This window comes from Aegilops tauschii, chromosome 3 (assembly GCF_002575655.3).
Source record: "Aegilops tauschii subsp. strangulata cultivar AL8/78 chromosome 3, Aet v6.0, whole genome shotgun sequence".
NCBI lineage: Eukaryota > Viridiplantae > Streptophyta > Magnoliopsida > Poales > Poaceae > Aegilops > Aegilops tauschii.
Window position 1 is genome coordinate 345902193 of NC_053037.3, and position 22419 is coordinate 345924611.

At 45.9% G+C, this 22419-nt stretch overlaps 1 protein-coding gene across 1 annotated transcript; it reads left to right on the forward strand.

The window, feature by feature from the left end:
- The first annotated feature begins 12535 nt into the window (after positions 1-12535).
- On the forward strand, positions 12536-13313 carry LOC141042937 (uncharacterized). The gene is made up of 2 exons (XM_073511847.1): positions 12536-13105; positions 13221-13313. The coding sequence occupies exons 1-2, from the start codon at positions 12536-12538 to the stop codon at positions 13311-13313; spliced, it is 663 nt and encodes a 220-aa protein (XP_073367948.1).
- The last annotated feature ends 9106 nt before the right edge of the window (positions 13314-22419 follow it).

Below are 22419 nucleotides of genomic sequence, written 5' to 3' on the forward strand. Positions count from 1 at the left end.
AGTATCAGTCGGGGGCTGTCGGGAACCCAGGCCCACCTCTACCAGGATGGAGCCACCTGCCCCTTCAGCCCCCATCTCCGAACAGTGTCATAAGTAATGTGACAGTATAAAGTATATAGCATATGCCCGTGATCACCTCCCGAGTGGTCACGGCCCAGTAGTATAGCATGGCAGACGGACAAGAATGTAGGGCCACTAATGGAATACTAGCATCCTATACTAAGCATTTAGGATTGCAGGTAAGGGTAACAACTGTAGCAACAATGACAGGCTATGCAGCAGAATAGGATTAACCGAAAGCAGTAACATTCTACACTACTCTAATGCAAGCAGTAGAGAAAAGGAATAGGCAATATCTGGTGATCAAGGGGGGGCTTGCTCGGTTGCTCTGGCAAGAAGTAAGGGTCGTCAACACCGTAGTCGAACCGGGGGTCGCCGGCAGTCTCGGGGTCTACCGGAAAGAAGTAACGGGGGGGGGGGGGGGGACATAATAAATAATACAGCAATCAAAGCAACACAAAGCATAACATGGCAATACGCAGTGCTAGGGGTGACCTAACACAGTAGTAGGCGATACCGGTGAAGGGGGGAAAACATCCGGGAAAGTATTCCCGGTGTTTCGCGTTTTCGGACAGATGAACCGGAGGGGGAAAGTTGCGTGTTTGCTATGTTAGGGATGTGTGGCGGACGAACGGGCTGCGTATCCGGATTCGTCTCGTCGTTCTGAGCAACTTTCATGTATAAAGTATTTTCATCCGAGTTACGGATTATTTTATATTAATTTTTAAAGTTTTAAAATCATTTCTAGAATTAACAGGTTATTTTAATTCAAAATTGCATTTATGATGTCATCATGACATCAGTACAACATCACCAGTCAACTCTGACCGCTGACTAGTCAAACTGACCAATGGGGCCCGTTCGTCATTGTCTCTACACTAATTAACAGTTAACAGTTTAATTAGTACGTTAATTAATCAAAATTTAATTAAGTTAAATTACTGATTAAATAATTAATTTCTAATACATTTTATTCTTGTTTTTCTAATTCGTTTTGGGCTATGGGCCCCGGCTGTCAATGGCCAGAGGGCCTTAACGGGGTGCGGGTGGCGGTTATGGGCGCCAGGTGGAGCCGCGCGACGAGCGCCAGCCCGCCTGACAGGGCGCTGCGGCCAGCGGGTGAAGGGTTCGGTGCGTGGCCCGGCGCCGGCGACCGTGGCCGGAGCGGGGCAGGGCAGCGAGCGGCGGGTGGTGCGGTTTGGCGGAGCAAGCGCAGAACCCCAGGCGAGGGTGAGCGAGCAGGGGACGCGAGCAGCGATGCCGTGCGTGGCGTGCCGCGGTGCTGGGCGCGGTGAGCTGTTGTGGGCGCAGGCGTCGGCGAGGTGACGCGGTATTCACCGGGGAGGGGAGAGGGAGCAGTGGGCGCCGGAGTAGGCGACGGGCGCGCGCGGTGTACACGAGCACGGCGCGGGCGCGCGCGTAGGACGAGCAGCCGGAGCGGGTGAGTGCCGCAATGGTGATGCCAGATAGGCGAGCGGGCGCGGCTATGGCCGTGCGGGCGCGCGCGTGCACAACGACGTGAGGAGCAGAGGCGGGCAGGGGAGAGGAGGGGAGACCGGGGCCTCACCGACGGGTGCAGGGATCGTGGCAGTGGGGCGCGGGGAGGAGACGGAGACAGCCGCGTTGACGGAGAAGATCAGGGCGATGGAGTCCGACGAGGTGGAGGCGCGTCGAGCCCCGGGCGGCGAGGATCGGCGACGGGGGCGAGGCCGTGGCTTCCGGCGGGCGCCGTGCGAGGGAGAGGATGGCGCGAAGGAGGTCCGGTGACGGGGCGGGGCAGTGCCGAGGACGGGCGCCGTCGTCGGGGGCGCGGGGAGCAGTTGTCTGGTTCGGTTACCCCCGATCCAGATCGGGGGGAGAGGGAGGAGTGGACCGTGGGGGAGTGGGATCGTGGGACTGGGTTAGGGTTTGGGCAGGGGGTGTATAGGTCGTGGGGTGGGCTGGCCTAGTCGTCCTGGTGGCCAGCTGGGCCGGTTGGCCCAGTGGGAGGGGGGCTCCTTTTTCTTTTTTGTTAGTTTTCTGTTTTTCTTTTTCTTATCTTATTTCTTTTCTGTTTTTTTAAAGTATTTAGGCATTATGTAAAAGCCTGGTTTCTTCACCATAAATACCTAAGCATTAATTGGCACACTCCGAACATTTTAGTTTTAACGTTTGAAAACTTTTATTGTTTGCCTTTGTTTTAAATTTGAAATTCGGACTAGGTTTCGAACTAACGCGAGTTTATCCACAGTAACCGGGGTGACGTGGCATCATTAGCGGGGATCACTATAGCTTAACTATCCGGGCGTCATATACCGGAACCCCCCGGGGAAGTTTTGGGCCTTAGTGGGCCTGAGGGGAGAGAGAGGGCAGCAACCCAGGAGGTGGTGCGCCCCCTCCCATGAGGACTCCGAATTGGACTAGGGGAGGGTGGCGCGGCCCCTCTTTCCCTCTCCCTCTCCCTCTCTTTCCTTCCCCCTTCCCTCTTCCTAGTTGGACTAGGAAAGGGGAGTTCTACTCCTACTAGGAGGAGGACTCCCCCCTCCTTGGCGCGCCCCAAGGGCCGGCCGGCCTCCCCCTTGCTCCTTTATATACGGGGGCAGGGGGCACCCTAGGACACACAAGTTGATTGTTTCAAGCCATGTGCAGTGCCCCCCCTCCACCATAATCCACCCCGGTCATATCGTAGCGGTGCTTAGGCGAAGCCCTGCCTCGGTAGCAACATCATCACCGTCATCACGCCGTCGTGCTGACGTAACTCTCCCGTGAAGCTTTGCTGGATCGGATTTCGTGGGACGTCATTGAGCTAAACGTGTGCTGAACTCGAAGGTGCTGTACGTTCGGTACTTGAATCGGTCGGATCGTGAAGACATACGACTACATTAACCGCTTTGTTATAACGCTTCCGCTTTTGGTCTACGAGGGTACGTAGACAACACTCTCCCCTCTCGTTGCTATGCATCACCATGATCTTGCATGTGCGTAGGAATTTTTTTGAGATTACTACGTTCCCCAACAGATATGAGAAGGGGTGGTATTGGGAGACCCAAGTTCATGAGGGATGCTACTCGAGGAGGGGGCAACCCTAGCAGGCATTTGCTCATCAACAACTTTTGATGGTACAAATCTCTGTTGAGGTTGAATGAGCCCAGTAGCAGGCACATGAGTAGCTATTGACCGTAGAGAGCTCTCGCTAGGTGGTTGTGCGAATCCAGGATGATCTTCAGCACAAGAAGTAAAACGGGTTGCCAAGCCTTGAGTTTGTGAGACAGAAGATTAAGCGGGACGTTGTCCAGATCCTCCACGAGTGCCCGATGGCTGGGTAGGGACACCACTTGATGAATGGCAGTGTAACATCCCGATTCTCAGAATGTTTAAGAAAAGGTTTTCCAAAAATCAGGGCGAGAAAATTTCATTTCTTTTATTTGGTAACAAAGCTTAAATTGGACTTTTATAATTTGAAGGATTTAATTTGATCTAATGCGAACTTAAATTTAAATGAGTTTTGTTCTTCTCTTTTAGTTGAGTTTTGTTTTCTCCCTTCAACATATTAAATTATGCGTTTGTGTATTTCTTTGGAGTTTCCGAAGTCATTTTTTTTTTAGCCTCTATTCCGTTTCTACTTTTTCCATAAAAGAAACTCTTTTCTTTTCTCCCTCACATTATAAGTCTCTCTCTTCTTGGGTACAGCCCAAATCTTTGTTTGTTCCTTCCAAACTGAATGGGTCAAACACAATTTGCCTTCTCACTTGTTTATTTTCTCCAAACCGAATTGGCCAATCCATCTTAGTTTTTTTTCATCGTCTCTCTTTCCACTATCCCACTTGGGCCATCCGATCTGGCCCATCTCTCCAATGTGCGAACCTCTCTTCTTTCTTCCCTCACGTTCAACTCACAGAAAGGGGAAACCTACAGCCACTAGGGAATCCCCGAAATCACTAATTGAGGAGCGCTCCTCGCAACGATTAGTCAGGGAGCGCTCCCCGCGCGCCAAGTGTCACGCGTGGAGCGGTCGTGAGACTTTTTCGAGGCGCTCCGTGCGCGACACTTGTCGCGCGCACGACCTCTCCCGTGTTTTCCGGTTTCCGGTTTCCCTTTCTGGTTTTTCCTTTTTTCACTTTAGTCCTTGTAATTTTAATGTTTTGTAAAACCTTTTGATCTGTTTTGAGATCTGTTTCTCTCTGGTGTGGGCGAACCGTCGTGGAGCACTGTTCTTTCTTTGCCGTCGTCTCCGCCCGCCGCGGCCGCCGCTCTTGTCGCGTGGTTACGGCGGCCCCTGTCTCGGCCGTCGCGCTTGTTGCCTGCTCTTACGGCGGTCCTTCTTTAGCGTCGACCGCGCTTCCCCGTTCGCGTGATCGCCGTTCCCTACCGGTTGCCTTCGTGGGTTCCCTGTTTCCCTTTCTCGTTTCTCTTTTTGTTCCCATTTAATTCCGAGATATGGAGATTTATGGGGTAGTTACGGGTGGGGACTACCAACACTATCAGATGTCAAGTTTCAACTGGGTTTTGTGGGATTAGTTCTTGATAATCATTGTGTTCCTTGCAGTTATGTCTTGTCCTTTTTGCCATATGCCTGGTGGCCCGTGTTCTTCTGTTGATTCTTCTGTAGATGGGTTCAGTGTGGTCCTGGATCGGCGTTGTTGGAGGCGTGTTGTAAGAATATCATTTTATAATTGTTCAATTTTTGGCACACACACTTATTTCTTTTGGTGCTGCTCATGCTGTTTAGGTTTTGATTATGATCCTTGTTTTGATTTGTTGTGCAGTATGTTCCGTGCAGTGTTAGAGCTCATCTTGCTCGTTACATCGAGGAGTGTAGGGCTTTAGCCATAAGGAGGGGTGACGAAGATACTGATCTTGCTCTTCAGTGCAATGAGGGTTATTTGTATGGTGTTCTGTTTAGTCATGGTCGGTTGAGGAGCAAATTCCATGGTCCTTCCTGGGAACGATTGGTCGGTGATTATGGTGTTCGTCCTCGTGATATAATGACCATTAGGCTTGAACATTATGGAACGTGGATTGGTATTGATTTTTATCGTGTTGGTCGTGGAGATGCGTTGTCTCCTTTACCGTCTGTTGGTAAGGTTTATTTTTAAGGAAGTTTTTAGCTTGTTTTATTGCACATGATGATTTTTCTATTCCCTTCAGCCTGTGTAATTATATTTTGTAGCTCTTGATGGTTTGAGCGACTCCGAGATGGAACTTGTTGGGAGTTGTTATTACACCCGTGATGTTTTTCTTAATTATCAGCAGATGTATTTCATGAGGTGTCAACTCTTTGATGATGTCTACATACCTTGTTGTCCTTTTGTTCACAGGATTGATTCCATGAATGTTAATGGTCATCATATGGTCAGATTTTTTCCACTATTTTTTCTTTGTTTCTGTTTATTTATTTATTTTTATTATCTCTTCTATTTATAGTTTTGAATTTTTGTTCTATTTCTGATAGCTTGATGTTTTTTGTGAGGTTATTCCTGGTATTGTTGTGAGGAGTTTGAAGGAGTTTGTGACTTTTCCTATGACTGGCGTTTTAACCCTTGAAGTTACTTTGGAATCTGGTGATGATGATATATATGTGAGCACTCCTTGCTCCTACTTCATTGGCTTGGGTAGTAGAATGGTGTTCAAACAGGAAGGTTTCAGTGATTTTCTCCAGGCATCGTCTATTGAAGTAAACAGCTTGGTGCTGATAACTTTCAAAGAGCGTGATGGGAGGCTTGTTGTTATCTTCAATCTTCTGCCGCAGTGATGTTAGTTATAGCCTTTGAACATCAATGGATTTTTTTTAAAAATCTATGCTACGGTTTAATGTTATCTAGATATATGAAACGATATGAACCTAAGTGTTCATTGTTGTTGTATGTTTGTAGAAGAGGTATGGCTGTGCATCTCTTTTAAAGATGTTTTTTGGACGGATGTTATTTAATTTGGGTCATAGTTATCAATACAGTAGAGGCACGTGTGTTGTTTACTCTGAGGCACGGCTGTGCATCTCTTTTATGTGAGGCACGTGGATTAAGCAAATGAAGGCATGGAATTGAAGTCAGTGCAGGCACGGTCGTGAGGACACACGGGTATACTGAGAGGTACGTGTGTGCAGCGCCAAAGTTTTACGGGCGAGATACTATGGGTTTCATGCGAGAGGCACGTGTGTGTGTAGCACGTAGAGTTACTGTTGGTTTTATGTGAGGCACGTGGATTGAGCAAAGCGGAGGCATGGAATTATAGTCAGTACAAGCATGGTTGTGGAGGTACGGGTATACTGAGAGACGCGTCTGTGCAGCACCAAAGTTGCATTGGCGATCACACGTGCGGAGCACGTAGAGTTACTGTGGGTTTCATGTGAGGCACGTTGATCAAGCAAACAGAGGCACGGAAGTGCTGTCAGTACAAGCACGGTTGTGTGGAGGCACGGTTTTGAACCCTCTTGCTGCTGTCCAGATTCTAGAGGCACAGATGTACGGCAGTAGAGGCATCGATCCGAATATCTGGTTAGACGGGCTCGGTTGTGGATGCACAGGTGTGAAGTCTCTAGGGTCACGGGTGCGTGGCACCACAGGCATGGATTGGGTAGACACTTAGTGAGCCACGCTTGTACATAGGCAGTTGCACACAGTAGTGTAGTTTTGTGGCATCGTGCAGAACTGGTGTACGGAGAGGAACCTGTGTGCAATAGCAAGGATGTTCTGAATGGACGGAGCGGTGTTTGATGTGAAATGGAGGCAAGGATTTTTTTTCAATGTGGTTAAAGTAACAAAGTTCTCGTCGCTTGTGACTGTGTACCGAATGATCTTCTGCAATATTTATGAATTGTTCACGCCAATGTTTAATAAGCATTGTACTAAAAGTTTATAACGATATCATCACATATTCTTGTAAATGCACGATGCATCTTGTAAAGGTTGAGTATGAAAATTATAATACAATATCGTGCGAGATATCTCTCGTTCTATAATCATGGATACAATATATGCTTGCTCAGTACTGGGACATAACTTACTAATTGCATTTAGACATGCAAAACGTAGTATGCATTTGTACATGAGCACACCACTGTGTTCAAAGTTCAAATGTAAAATAGTAATACAATACACACATCATCTTTGAGCAACAACAAACATATTTACAACATAGGTTCATACAATCCAAATTATGATAATAGTACTTCCTACTAGTTTAATGTAGACATCCATTTTCTCGCAATTTACCAACCATTGTTTCCCTTCCGGCGCTTCCAGCCGCTGGAAGATCCCTCGTCATTGCTCTTACGTGGGCGGAGTCTTTGTTTCATTGGTTGTTGGTGGAGGTGACGTAGCCCGTTCTTGATGATTAGGATTCTACAGTACAACTCGTAGCTAACATACCCGTCCTTTTCCGCGTACTCAAGGTGTATCAGGGAAAGTGGCTACCACTCCTAGAACTGGTGCTTCTCCTTTAGGAATGATTTCTTCATGTTCTTGTATGAGGGGTCGATGATGGCCACTGCAAGGTCACCCATGGATTCCCTTTCTCCACCACCCTTGATGCAGAATAGCCTCTGGATGTCGACGTGGTGCTCGTCTGGAATTTTGATCCATGCACGGGCAAGCATGGTCTTGTCGTTCCTGGTGTCGACGCTAGTGAAAGTTACCGCTTTCCATTGTAGGAAGTCAACTAACGCCTGGGAACGCTCGGATCTGCAGTAGTGGTATACAAGGACATGCTTGCGCATGGCAAGTTGGACGACGGCGATCCCTTGTCGTATGTAACTGCTCTTACGTGTGTATTCGAGGTCGAGGCTGACGAACTTGTTCTTCTCCTCCTTTAGCCATTCTTGCTACTTTTTGATGATCCGCTCCGCGGTCCTTGGGTCGCTGGTGTACACCACCTCGAGCACGATTGTACCGTGGGTAGTGATGTGTTCGATGAGTGTTGTTAGTTTCCAGTCGTCCATGGCTGGAGGTGTGCGGTGGTGAACTGCGGCCGGCGAGAAACTTTCGAGGAAGAGGATGAAATGGAGTCGGAAAAGTGAAAGGGTTCTTTTGTTGTGCAAAAAAGGAAACCGCCAAAGAGGAGTTGCTAGTCACGCGGCAGTTCCAGGCGTAGAATTTCGGAAAACAGGGGTTTGTTTTATCTTTTTTTAAGATTTTCACTTCTCTTGTTCATTGAATTTTTTTATTCGTTTCGTGCTGCTTGCGTGATCCATCTTTGGCTGTGAAAGTAGTCGTGTAAATGGTAGAACACTCAGGAGATGCATGGTCGTGCCTTTGTTGTGAAAACATTTTTTTCAATTAATAATCTTCCTTGGTTAGGGAGGCACGGTTTTTATGTTATTCGGTGCACAAGTGTGTGTTTAGGAAAAGTTGAAGTAAATATAGTTTGGACTTGAAAACGGAGTCCTGTTTGGTTTTTAATTGAGATATGTTTCACTAGAATAAGTTTGATAACATGGCATTGATAGAGGTTTTGAATCACAAACTGATTCTTGTTTCGTTTGATTTTTGAAAAGGAATTTTTGGTTTTTTGGTTTTTTGAATTGTGAACTTTTGAAAGGATAAGAACTACATTTTTTCGAATGAATCATGTCGATAGTTCAAACAACATTTGTTTCAAAGGATCATTCCGATGGTTGAAACAGCAAGTGGAGTGTCCGTTAGAGCTACATAAGTTGCAAAAGATCATTCCGATAGTTCAAGCAAGCACATGGTCCATAATAATTACATTACTCTACAATCCTAACTAGCAAACTTATAGTAATCAGTGTTTTGCTCCTGGAGGCATCATCATGAAACGAGCATTGAACATTCTAGGAGATAAACTGTTTGCTTCCATTTTAGGTGCTGGTTCCGACGGAATCTACATAATGCGATGAATGATGATGGACACAGAACAGTCATGGCGCTCTTTGAAAGTGATTAGAACAACGTTCTTTTCAACGAAGGATGCAGCTGATATGAAGTCTCTGAAAGAAGACTTTTCTATTACCATCCTGCCGTCGTTTTTGGAGATGTAGTACGATGAAGGAGTGATGACATGTGTAGGTTCATCAGGAGCTTCAAGGGTTACCCTGCCAGTGGTTGGCATGTCCACCCATCTCTTCAGTGTTGAGACAACGCTCCTCGGAATTTTCTAGAAGAAAATGGAAATTAAATAGAAATTAAAACCGTTGATTTGTCACTTGGAAAATAAATAAAAGAATGTCTGAATATGGTGAGTGCACAAACATTAAGAAATTTCATATTGAAAGTAATATAATTCCTGGCATGTTCAGGTTTGTGTGTAAACAGATAAAACAACATATTAAGAGAACAACAAAAGTTTGTTGTTTTAGGTTTGAATAAATAGGTTCTTTATAATTTTACATATAAGCAATATTACGTCGGTATTGTTTATATTACATATGAGCAAAATACGTTTGGTATTTTAACAAGGACAGTTGTAACCAACCATGACATAGTCTTTGGTGTTAGTGGGAGTCAAGACATGCACAAATGGACGGCAACAGATGAAAGTATTTCCGAAAAGGCGTTGTAGAAAGAATCGTGTCTGGTCGTAGGTAAGCTCAATATCCGTAGAGTAGACACAGCAGTGAACATGGTTGAAATCGTTAGAAGAAAGATCGTCGAGAGCTAAAAAAGAAAAAGCTTTTATAGTTAGATAAAGTTATATCCAACACGGGGTTAATGTTATTCAGTTCGATTCATGCATATAAAATTACAGCGAAAGAAGATAAGTTTGTAATATAAAAATATAACGAAAGAAGATAAGTTTGTAATGTTTGTAATATTAACTACCTACCAACGTGGGGTAATGGAAGCAGCCTTTTGTCATCCCGATATGTTTGTATTTCGAGATTGAGACCCTCGTCTGGTAGTTCAAATTCTATGCGGTCTCCAGCACGAAGTTCATAATCAGCCGCAAAGATGTTCCACTCAGCACCGCAGAACTTTGTGTAGTTTGCCCTATGCTTAAACAAAGCATTGTAAGACCTTCCTTCATGTGTAAGAAGGGCTGGCTCTACCTGCTGTTTACGCAATTTTCTTTCTTCTTTCTTCCTCTCTTCAATGTATTCAGCGAGAAAAGCTCTGACATTACAAGGTACATACTGGAAAAAATAGTGCAAATAACAACTTGTAAGTATAAATTTGAACTCGCGTACTATTAATGTTAAAAGTTTTCTTAAATTGGATATGAATTTTTGATAAGAATTACAGATAACAACATAATTGTATTATAAATTAATGGATACAGATTTTTGGCATATGTTGACTAATTTTAATTAGAACTGAAGATGCATTATAGTAATCAAGGCATAGGCAGGCAAAACTAATGGACTATATTAATCAGGGCATAGGCAGGCAAACTAATGGAAAATGAAAACACAAGGCAGGTGCGAAGAAGTGGCAACAGGGGAACCTAGTGTAGGTGCAAGGGGGTATGAGTGACAGTGACGATTTCTACTGTGTTGTAAGCAACTAATGTGTTAGTGATGCTTACTAACCATGCGGCTCCAGCAATTTTTATCAAGAATAACCTCAAACTCCTGGAGAACTTCAGGGTGTGGTTCGCAAGGGCCGCCTGGTTGGCGGCAGGTAGGGCAAATCATACCTAAATAATTCAGAAAAACTATGTTAAGAAAACAAGAATATCATAATAATTTAAAAACAAGCTTCAACGTCGAAGGTAGACAACGAATAGCTTCAAATATGTTAGCCATATTGAAGGCAGGCAACAACTACAAATTTACCAGAAATCTTCTCATCTACTCCTTCGAGAAAAGCAGTATGACAGGGTTAATAACACTTGTTTAGATTTTCAAATGGTTTTTATATTCCTTTAGAGAATGAAGTCATTGTACCGGATCTGATGCTTCAATAACTATCAAATGAAAAACCTAAACGTAAAATGTAAATACGGATCGGAGCATGCTACTTACGCATATGCTTTTTACCTGGGACAGAAGAAGAACGAGGGTTGACGAACGGAGATTGGGGTAGGGGAAGCTTAGGGCAAGCGCACATGGCTAGCAAATCTACGAGAGAAGCACGGCTTAGAAGTTAATCAAGAGACCCAATAAAAACTCTACAATAACTTGTTTGAAATGAGACTGTGTGCGGGGAAGAAGCACAAACCCTAGAAGTAGGCGAGCGGATAAGGCAGATGGGTTGTGATGGGAAGCTTAGGGCAAGCACCCATGGCCAGCAATCTACGAGAGAAGTATGGCTTAGAAATTAATCGATTGTGTGCGGGTTAGAAGCGCGAACCCTAGAAGAAGGAGACAGAGAAGAAGCACGAACCCTAGAAGCAGGCGATGGAGAAGGCAAATGAGTTGTGATGTGGCTGAGGGAGTCGGAGCTTATTGAAATATAAAGGAGACGGGAGAGAGCAAGAGTAGTAATGAGTGCTTCTTGTTTTATTTTTTATTCTGCGAAATGGAATGAATGCTGGTTGTAGATGGTGTGCGTGTATTCCGAGGTGTTATGGGGACACGAGATGGTTGACTCGTCCAGCTGCCTCCCATTATAGTTGTCCAGCTGTGCTACCTCCGAGCGGAGTCTTTTACGTGCCTATCCTGCCTCACATACTTTTTGTGAGGCACGGTTATACATGCTGAAAAGCATACTCGTGCTTCCGTGTTTTAATTTTTTTAATCACATGTTTAATCAGATATGGTTGGGTGTGTCTTTAGGAGAGGAACAGTGATGATGTTATTAGATGCACGATCATTGTATCAGGAGAGGCATGGTTGATACGTCGGGGGAGGCAAATTGAGGGGAGGGATGATGGTTCCTAATGAGAGGCACTTTTGTATCTGGAATGGAGTCACGGTTCGTGACTCTGTTATGCAATTTTTTTTCAAGCAGTCGTTGACCCAGGGAGCCACTGTTTTTATGTACGTTGGGTTCAGGCGGGAATATCTATGATAGCCTACAGTTATTTGTATGTGAGAAGCATGGATGTGCTTTTGTTTTGGCAATGTTTTCGATGGTATGCAGACATAGAGATGCAGGTCCGTTGATATCACTGAGGTTTGTCTTTAAAGCAAAGTGGAGGCACGTGTGTGGCTTTTGTGCTGGCCGAACCGTGCTTCTATTTTTGTTCAGTCCCCATGTAGTATTTGTACGACAGGGTCATCTTGTTTGCTTCCTCTCATTGTTCTCTCGGTCAAAAGATGTGCTGGTGACCGATGGGATGGCTATTTATTGCTAGTACTCATTGTGCCAGATACCGTGCTAGAGTTAATCTAGGGGCTCCTCGATTACAGCGTGGCAGTCGTGACTTTTGAAGTGCATGGTTTCATAAGCTGCAGAAGCACAACCGTCCATTCACACCGTTCCCGATGCAATTTAATGGGCACATGGTAACCGAGTCGTCTCTCCCCAAGGTTAAGTAGTCGTCTATTCCGGGAGGTTATCGCGTCTTATTCTCTGCAGAGAAGTGCAGTTAGCTCCTGTCATCCTGGCCTCGTACGAGAAGCACAGTCAAACTCCATTGTCGTCTCAGCCTCGGTTCCATGGACGACTTCAGGAACACTACTGAGCGTCTCTTTATAGATGCTGATGGTAATACCAAGCTCGAGGTGTTGTACACTAACGAGCCCTACAAGGTGGAGGAGATTCTTACTCTCTATGAGGAATGGCTGCGTGAGGACAGGTACAAGTTTGTTGGTCTTGATCTGGAGTACACACGAGAGGATTATTTTGATCGTAGTAGAAAAGTCGCCGTTATGCAACTGGCGATGCGCAAGCATGTTCTTGTCTATCACTTTTGCAAGGCCAGGACGGAGTGCGCTGCTCTGAAGGATTTCCGTCGGAACAAAGGTATAATTTTCGCTAGTGTCGACATCAGGAATGATAGGGATGTTCTCGCAAACAGTTACCTCAAAATCCCAAGAGAGTGTCACATCGACCTTCAAGAGGAGCTCATGATCAAAGGAGGCAATCTAAGGGATTCCATGGCAGATTTGGCAGGAACCGTCATAAACAAATCTTACTTGAGTATGAAGTCGTCTTTTCCACAAGGTCTGCATGACTACTGGGAATGGAAGCCGCTTTCCCTTGAACACCAGAAATATGCGGCAATCGTAAGTGAAAATTTCATTTTTTATGATTTTCTGTCTTTATATTTTTGTTTTATTGCAACAATAGTACTTTTTCCCCTTTACGTATATCTTTATTCTCATCGGCTTTTTGTATTAGGATGGGTATGTTAGCTACGAGCTCTACCGCCGAGTTCTGTCTATGAAGGACATGATGCATCCTCGTTGTCTTCCCGACCCCAGACGCCGTTGATGCTTCTGAGTAGAACTCCAACTGAGTAGAATGGTCCCGGTGGTCTGAGCAGAATGGACTCCTGGAAGACTTTCATTTCTTTTTTTGTATAATTAATGAGTACTTTTAGACAGTTCAAACCTATGGAGTACCGTGTCATGTTATGTGAATATAATTTCTTATGTTTTTTCATGTTACAAGTTCATTGTTGACGTTTGCGCGAGTTCATGTATATTTAGAGAACCTGTTGAAGTGGCGCATATGTATTGTTTGGGAGAAGCGCGCTTTGTGTTTGGCTTATATTCAGTGCCGTTTGTTTGTGTTTGTATTGTTGTCTTTTACACGTTCGCACAAAAGAGGCACGCCTGCTAACGTACGAGGCAACATTTTAGTTTCATGTCTTTGTGTGCTTTAGGACCGTGCCTCGAGAATCCGGACATCCGTGTCTGTTCAGGCTTCACTTCCGTGGCTTCTTTCCGTCTATGTATGTACATCCGTGACACACACCATGTCTGTAACATGCTGGTTTCACACGGCAGTTCCTCTTGACACTACACAATCGTGCCTTTGCCACCAGTCTTTTGCGCGTCCAGGTGGTTTGTACCCGTGCCTCGAGAACACCAATTCCAAAGCCGTACCTGTGCGCCAAAAGCCGCAATTCCGTGTCTGTATACGCTTCAGTTCCGTGCGTCCCGTACCTGATGTGATGCTCAGATAATTAGACTACAGTAATTCCCTGCTAATGATGCCACGTCACCTTTGTCACTGTAGTTAATCTCGGGTTAGTTCAAAACCCATTCAAATTCAAAATTGAATTAAAGGCAAACAACAAAAGTTTTCAAACTTTAAAACTAAAATGTCCGGGTTATGCCAAATAATGCAAAGTCAATGGTGGGGAAGAAACCCCACTTTTATAAAATGTTTTAATACTCTGAAGTGATTAAAACAGTAGTTGAAACGATTAAATAAGTGCCTTTAATATTTTATAAAACAATAAACTATTTTATTTTGAGGTAAATCTTTTTAGGGTAGTGGGTTATTTTGAAACACTATTTTTGGAGCTATTGTTATATTTTACTACATTAAAAATAAAGTGTAACTAAAATAAAACATAAACAAATAAATAAAAGGAAAAGAACAGAAAAAAGAACAAAAGAAAATAAAGCCCCCCCCCCTCGCTGGGCCTCGGCCCAGCTGGCCACTGGGCTAGCCAGGCCGGCCCAGCAGGCGCCCACTCCCCTCCTCCATATCCCCACTCCGGGGGAAACCCTAACCCGTAACCCCCCACTCTCCCACATCGCCTCCCTCTCTCCCCCACCACCTCTCGATCCCATCTGGATCGGGATGGGGTTTGAACGCCGACGCCGACGCCTCACCCCCTTGCTGCGTCGACCACCGCCGCTGCCCGAGACGCCATCTCGCCGGCCTGCCTCTACCTCCTCGCCGGCCTGCTTCCTCTCCGACGCCGTTGTCCCTGTCGCCCTCCTCGCGCCCCGCTGCCCCATCCCTACGGCCCCCGTGAGCTCACCCTCTCCTCCCCTTTTCCCTCGTGCGCGTGCACCGCCCGCACCCGCTCCCGCCGCCGTGGCCGTCCCCTGCTCCTGGACGCGCCTGCCTGCACCGACGTGCGCGCTCAGCGCGCGCTGACCGCGCCCCGCATCACCCCCTGCTTGCGCGCGTGGCCGCCCCGCTGCTGCAGCTGCCGCTCTGCTACTGCCGCTGCTCTGCCTTCCCCACAGCCCCTGCTCCCCGTGGCCACGCACTACGTGCCGAGGCCGCCGCCGCACTTGCCGTCCCGGTCCGCCACGACACTCGCCCTGCTCCGCAGCACACGCGCGTCCCGCGCCCACGCCTCGCTCATCCCGTTCCTGCCAAGGCCGCGCCTGCCGTTCCCGCATGCGTCCGCGACCCCTCGCGCGCACGCGCCCCCGCGCCACCACCTCCAGCCGACGTCGCGCTCCGCCCGCCGCTGCGGCCACCGCCTCCGCTGCCTCCCCTGGCCCTGGTCGCCGGTGCCGGCATGCGCCGTGCGTGTCCAGCGCCCCTCGGGCACGCACCCGTTCAGGCGCTTGCCCCGCTGCTTGCCCGACCCGCTAGGCCTATGGGCCTATGGCAAACGGGCCCCGCCCCCAGAACGTTTCTATAAAAAAGGAAATAAAATAAAAATGAATTAATAAAATTAATAATTAATTAATTAGTGAATTAATTAATTTAATTAATCCTGCTTAATTAATCTAATTAACTAGTTAGTTTGATTAAACAGTAATTAGATTAGCTAAACCCTAATTAACCTAAATAAAGGATCACAGGTGGGTCCCGCTGGACCCACATGCCAGGTTTGACTCCGGTCAGCTGGGTTTGACCTGCTGATGTCATGGTGATGTCATGCTGACATCACCTTTCACTGTTCTGGATAATGTTCAATTTAAGTAATTAAATAAATTTCAAAAATGCCTAAAACTTTGATAAATCATAGAAAATAAACTGTAACTCGGATGAAAAAGTTATATACATGAAAGTTGCTTAGAAGGACGAGACGAATCCGAATACGCAGCCCGTTCACCCGCCACACATCCCTAGCATAGCGAACCTGCAACATTTCACCTCCGGTTCGTCTGTCCAAAAACGCGAAACACCGGGGATACTTTCCCGGATGTTTCCCCCCTTCATCGGTATCACCTCCTACCGCGTTAGGGCACACCTAGCACTGCGCATTGTCTTGTCATGCACCGTCGTGCTTATGTTTGCATTATATTTATTATTTCTTCCCCCTCTTCTCCCGCTAGACACCGAGACCGACACCGCTACTACCCAGTACGACTACGGTGTTGACGACCCCTCCTTGCCAGAGCAATCAGGCAAGCCCCCCCTGATCACCAGATATCGCCTATTCTTCTCTATACTGCTTGCATTAGAGTAGTGTAGCATGTTACTGCTTTCCGTTAATCCTATCCTGATGCATAGCCTGTCCTTGCTACTACTGTTGTTACCTTTACCTGCAATCCTACATGCTTAGTATAGGATGCTAGTATTCCATTTGTGGCCCTACATTCTGGTCCGTCTGCTGTGCTATACTATCGGGCCGTGATCACTTGGGAGGTGATCACGGGTATATACTTATATACTTTATACATGATACATGTGTTGATTAAAGACGGGTCGGCTCGAGGAGTACCCGCGAGTGATTCACGGATTGGGGGCTGAAAGGACCTTTGTCCCGACGGCCCTCTGGGTGGATCTTTGTGGCGGAGCGACTGGGCAGGTTGAGACTACCTAGGTGAGAGGTGGGCCTGGCCCTGGTCGACGTCCGCGGTTACTTCAAAATAACACGCTTAACGAGTTCTTGGTATTTGATTTGAGTCTGGCCATTTTGTCTATACGCACTAACCAACTACGTGGGAAAGATATGAGCACTCGACGTCGTGGTATCAGCCGAAGCCTTCGTGACGTCAGCGACTGAGCCGCACGCGCCAGATTGGACCGCGTAACGTGACTTCCTTTGTAATGGAGGTTGCTAGGTCTGCTTCCGGCCGCCCACGCAACGTGCAGGTGGGCAATGGGCGATGGGCCCAGACCCCTGCGTGCTTAGGATTAGACCGGCGTGCTGACCTCTCTGTTGCGCCTAGGTAGGGCTGCGACGTGTTGATCTTCCGAGGCCGTGCATGACCCAGGAAAGTGTGTCCGGCCAAATGGGATCAAGCGTGTTGGGTTATGTGGTGCACCCCTGCAGGGAAGTTTATCTTTTCGAATAGCCGTGATCTTCGGTAACAGGATGACTTGGAGTTGTACCTTGACCTTATGACAACTAGAACTGGATACTTAATAAAACACACCCTTCCAAGTGCCAGATACAACCCGGTGGTCGCTCTCTAACAGGGCGACGAGGAGGGGATCGCCGGGTAGGATTACGCTATACGATGCTACTTGGTGAACTTACCATGTACTCTCTTCTACATGCTGCAAGATGGAGGTGGCCTGAAGCATAGTCTTCGACAGGATTAGCTATCCCCCTCTTATTCTGGCATTCTGCAGTTCAGTCCACCGATATGGCCCTTTACAATATACCCATGCATATGTAGTGTAGCTCCTTGCTTGAGAGTACTTTCGATGAGTACTCACGGTTGCTTTTCTCCCTCTTTTCCCCCTTTCCCTTCTACCTGTTGTCGCAACCAGATGCCGGAGCCCAGGAGCCAGACGCCACCGTCAACGATGACTCCTACTACACCGGAGGTGCCTACTACTACGTGCAGCCTGTTGACGACGACCAGGAGTAGTTAAGGAGGATCCCAGGCAGGTGGCATGCGCCTCTTTCGATCTGTATCCCAGTTTGTGCTAGCCTTCTTAAGGCAAACTTGTTTAACTTATGTCTGGACTCACATATTGTTGCTTCCGCTAACTCGTCTATGATCGAGCACTTGTATTCGAGCCCTCGAGGCCCCCGGCTTGTATTATGATGCTTGTATGACTTATTTATGTTTTAGAGTTGTGTTGTGATATCTTCCTGTGAGTTCCTGATCTTGATCATACACGTTTGCGTGCATGATCAGTGTACGATTGAATCGGGGGCGCCACAAGTTGAGGCCTGCGCCTCTTTCGATCTGTATCCCAGTTTGTGCTAGCCTTCTTAAGGCAAACTTCTTTAACTTATGTCTGTACTCAGATATTGTTGCTTCCGCTGACTCGTCTATGATCGAGCACTTGTATTCGAGCCCTCGGGGCCCCCGACTTGTATTACGATGCTTGTATGACTTATTTATGTTTTAGAGTTGTGTTGTGATATCTTCCCGTGAGTCCCTGATCTTGATCGTACACGTTTGCGTGCATGATTAGTGTACGATTGAATCGGGGGCGCCACAAGTTGGTATCAGAGCCGACTGCCTGTAGGAATCCCCCTTCCACACTCCTTGGCCGAAGTCGAGTCTAGACATTACAAAACTTTTACTAACATGGCTGTGCGCCTTACGGGCCCGCGTCGCCAGTGGGTGGTATTAGGATCTTTTATTCCTCGACCTATACTCTGGGACTCTAACCTCTCTTCTATTCGGGTTAAAATGAATTTACTAACTCTAACTCTAGGTTCTCGTAACCTCTTCCTCCCGGAGAGCCCTTAGCACAAATGATTGCGTGCTGCACCGAAGGATTCCGAAGATACTCTCCGATGTTCACTCGAGACTTTGAGTCCGTTGCTTTTGCAATTCCCTACCATCGAAATATCCCAATGGATAAATACATACATCGGTCGTTCTTACTTTTGTTCCCAGTTGATCTTGTCATTACAAGATATCCTGAAATTCTCTCTATTGATCCGAGAATACTTTGTGTTTACTGCCTTGCAGTTCCTTTCCACCTGAATACCCCTACAGATAATTTCTCGCCCTTATCGAGTATCCACTCATCCCCAGTTGTTCATGTGTTTCACAATGGTCTTCGAAATACTATTCAATCCTCCAAAATTCCTCAGTAGCTTATTGCTCTGCAATACTTGTCTGCTTGCATTATGGATGCTTTCCATATGTCTGGCAATATTCGTTAGTATCCTGAGACACCGTCATTTTGATCCTATTGATTCAACATGAGTGCGAATGCACGCAATCATCAGTTGATCCTTTTAAATTATCTTTCTGGCTCAGACGTCATTTTGAACATGAGCTTGTTCTCGACCAATCTGTTTGCCGTCAATTGTACCCTTAGGTCTATTGAACTTACCCACCATTGATCAGAGCGTCTGCTTCTGATCCTTCGATTTGGAAATCATAATTCCTGATATCTAAGCATTGAATCATTCGGATGTTCTATAATCTGATGCCCTTGCATCCTTTCTTCAACTGGTTGTGTGCCGATGCTCACATCCGCTCCTCTATGGACCGTCATATCCTTTATTGGATTATTATTCGTCAGTGTCCTCCTTATTCAATAACCTTGTGAGCCTTTCCTCGGATACATAATGCCTTTGGTAAATTGTATCCTCCGCTTTCTATACCATGCTCTACTTTCAAGCTTGTATTAATTACTTCTAAAAGATTGTGGTTTATGTTCCTAAGGTACCCCGATGGGTTGAACCTATGCCTTTCTTAATCTGTGTGAACCCAAAAGTTTTCACGGGTCATACTCCTCTGTTAATTCCCCAGGTAGGTTTCCACAATCAACTCATTTTTAATAAGAGCAAGAAGTGAATGAAAGGTTATGCATTGAGGAAGTGGGAGTCGACCTTGAACTTTGTGTTCATGCCCATGGCACAATGTAGATCCTATCATGGAAGCTTCTTGTAATAATAACTATTTCCTTGATATAATATCATCTGATATCGGTGAATTGACCCTTGGCAGTCGTGGTTCCGACCATGTTTTCCTTTAAATACCATTTCTCATACAAGTGAAAACACTTGTCTTCTGCAGATCAATACATCTCCGCAACCCCTATGTCGATCTTCCTTCGAGTAATACCCTCCGGTATCTCGAGAGTATCAAAGAACTGTGTTGCTTCCTATGAGTCTTCATCTAGTATTTCTTCTCACCGTTTTTAGATTTTCCCCGGGTTCTGAGTTAAGTCACTCGAGAACACCGATAAGTGAATTGATTCCGCACTACGATTCAATAACTCTAAGTAATTCTCGTTGCTTACGAGATTAATAATACTTCAAGTCATTCCTAGCCTGATCGGCTATATCATTATCATGCTAAATTTAACTGTGCTACCGGGTCCTTCTTCCCGGAGCACAAATTTCGGCGGTGAGCTAATCTTACAATCTATCTTCCTCGTTATATCATTTGTCCTTGAACAGCAAGCTTGATTTCGAGTTTGTGTCGTACCCATGATTCCAATAACTTTTTGCTCCATCATTCCGTTGACTTGATGTCATCGCCGATCAGTTACATCTTCTCGAAACCTCTCGACAAATGTGTCAGGATCATCATCAACATTCTGAGGTCTTCCAAGATATCTATTGAATTCTTGATAAGAAATACCATCCTTTGCCCTCGATGATTTGGGTTATTATCGACAACATTATTGCATTCCCTCCAACACAAAACTTGTTTTTGTTTTGTGTTGAACCTTGAGTTCCTTGCTATCTAACTTATGTTATGTTCTACCGCGGAGTATTACCATCTTTGATGTCAAAAATGTTGTGAGGACTGCTCCACCTCTTAAAAATTCTTGATATAGTAACACTTCTCGCCATCTCCGTTCTTTTCTTGTCCCCGTGCTGTTTCTAACCGGGAATGCCGACAATGAATTGTGACATGCGAATTCAAAACTTCTAGCAACCCTATTGCTTTGAAATTAGTGGTCGACATTTCATTCTTAGACCATTGGTTATCGAGTCACCATTCTACCATTGATCATGCTACCTAAACCCATATTTCGGGTGTACCTTTCAACCAATGTTTAATTATGTATATTTTGCTCGAGCATACAACATTATACCATTTGATCTGACAAATGTTATCTCCATGTTCACATAATTGTGGAAATCTCGATGGATTGCCGCTGAGTCCATCAGCCACCCCCCTCATCCTCTCCTTGGTTTAATGATGATGAATCCTTGTCTCGGAACTCACTTCCATAGTCTTTCCCGAGAATCTTACAATGTCATCTCGTCAGTTGGTGTTGCACCTTTTCTTCTCAAGCATCCTGAGCCTGAGGTATCTTGACACCAATCAGATCCGGATCTCAGTCAGATATGATGGTTGGGACATTTTTCCAAGAGTCATAACTTTGGTCTTTATAAGACCCGGTAAGGTGATGTCATGCCTAGCACACCTGGGCGGAGGACCTACTGTTATAGTTTCCTTTTTAGCAAGGTTATCCATTCTTCCATGAGGAAATTGTAAGACTTATTCTATGAGATGTTCCTAATGGATCCTTTGTGTATCCAAAGTCTGACATTGCTTGAAGACCATGTCAATGCTATCTCGAAGCATGTCTGTGGTACTCCAATTTTCAATAAGAACATCTGAAGCACAATGCTAAATTTTCATTATCAATTATTCAAACACCATTGTTTGGGTGATGCCATGAAATTCCTCTCCCCTTACCTAAACGGTTATCTACTTTCTATCCTGTCATGGATATCATGCTCTGCTTGTCCTTGGGAAGGATATATCCCTGAAACATGTGTTTAAACACATTTTCCTTTCCATTGGTCTGTTTAATCTGATGGTCCCCTTTTCCTTTTCATTGATTTGTTTAACCTTTCTGGTGATCTATATGATCTAAGCAGTAATTTTATCCTACTTATGTAAACACCTTGGTGTACAACCGTGTCAGTAAGACCCTGTTACTATTGTTGATGACATCCTGGTAACCACCGATGGACGAGAACTTTGCGTATTGGTCCGCCTCGTTCAACGAGTAGGAGAATGGTTCTCTTCGTCCCTCGCCCTTGGTACCGATGTTGTTGCCGACATAACTGACCGGCTACCCTCTGACATGCCTTGCGTACATGACCAAGCAAGATGACATCACCCTCCCTATTTTTAACACACATGTGGGCCCATAACCCACAGGTTCCACAGGATCGAAACCTGACTCTCCTATACACCCCCGGTTTCCAAAGTTAACTCCTTGCACTTGGCCTCGTATGAGATTCACGAGCCACCTTCCGAGAGATCATCAATTTTGGTATCAGACACAATACTTATTCCCATTGCTTTGAATCCCTTTTCACGCCCTGTTTCAGGCATCGAACGATTGCCTGCCCGCTCGAAACTTCCCATGATACCTCCTTACTTTGCTCTCGATATTTTCGTAAGTTTCAATTCGAGAGTTACTTTCGCCACCTTCATCGATGTTATCGACCAGATAGTCGACCTTGCAGAGGTCTGTTCTCCCGATACGCCCACCCTTTATCCTTTCGTAAGTACGATGGAGTTCTTGAAGAAAGGGTGCCAATTTCATCATGATGACCTGAAGCAGAGAAATGAAGACATCAATGTATTGGACCGGCCTCTTCGAGAAGAGCAAGCCAGGATGAGAAGACCCGCTAGATTCGTTACCAAACCTTCCCCCTTTCACTACCTCTTAAATCTCGGGACGAGATTTCTTGTAGTGGAGGAGAATTGTGACGCCCGGATAATTAGACTATAGTAATTCCCTGCTAATGATGCCACGTCACCTTTGTCACTAT

What these genes read in the sequence shown, in the direction of transcription:
- LOC141042937 (XM_073511847.1), top strand. Translation starts at nt 12,536, where the DNA reads ATGGACGACTTCAGGAACACTACTGAGCGTCTCTTTATAGATGCTGAT. An exon ending in ACCAGAAATATGCGGCAATC is followed by an intron (nt 13,106 to 13,220) that starts GTAAGTGAAAAT and finishes TTTTTGTATTAG; the next exon opens with GATGGGTATGTTAGCTACGA.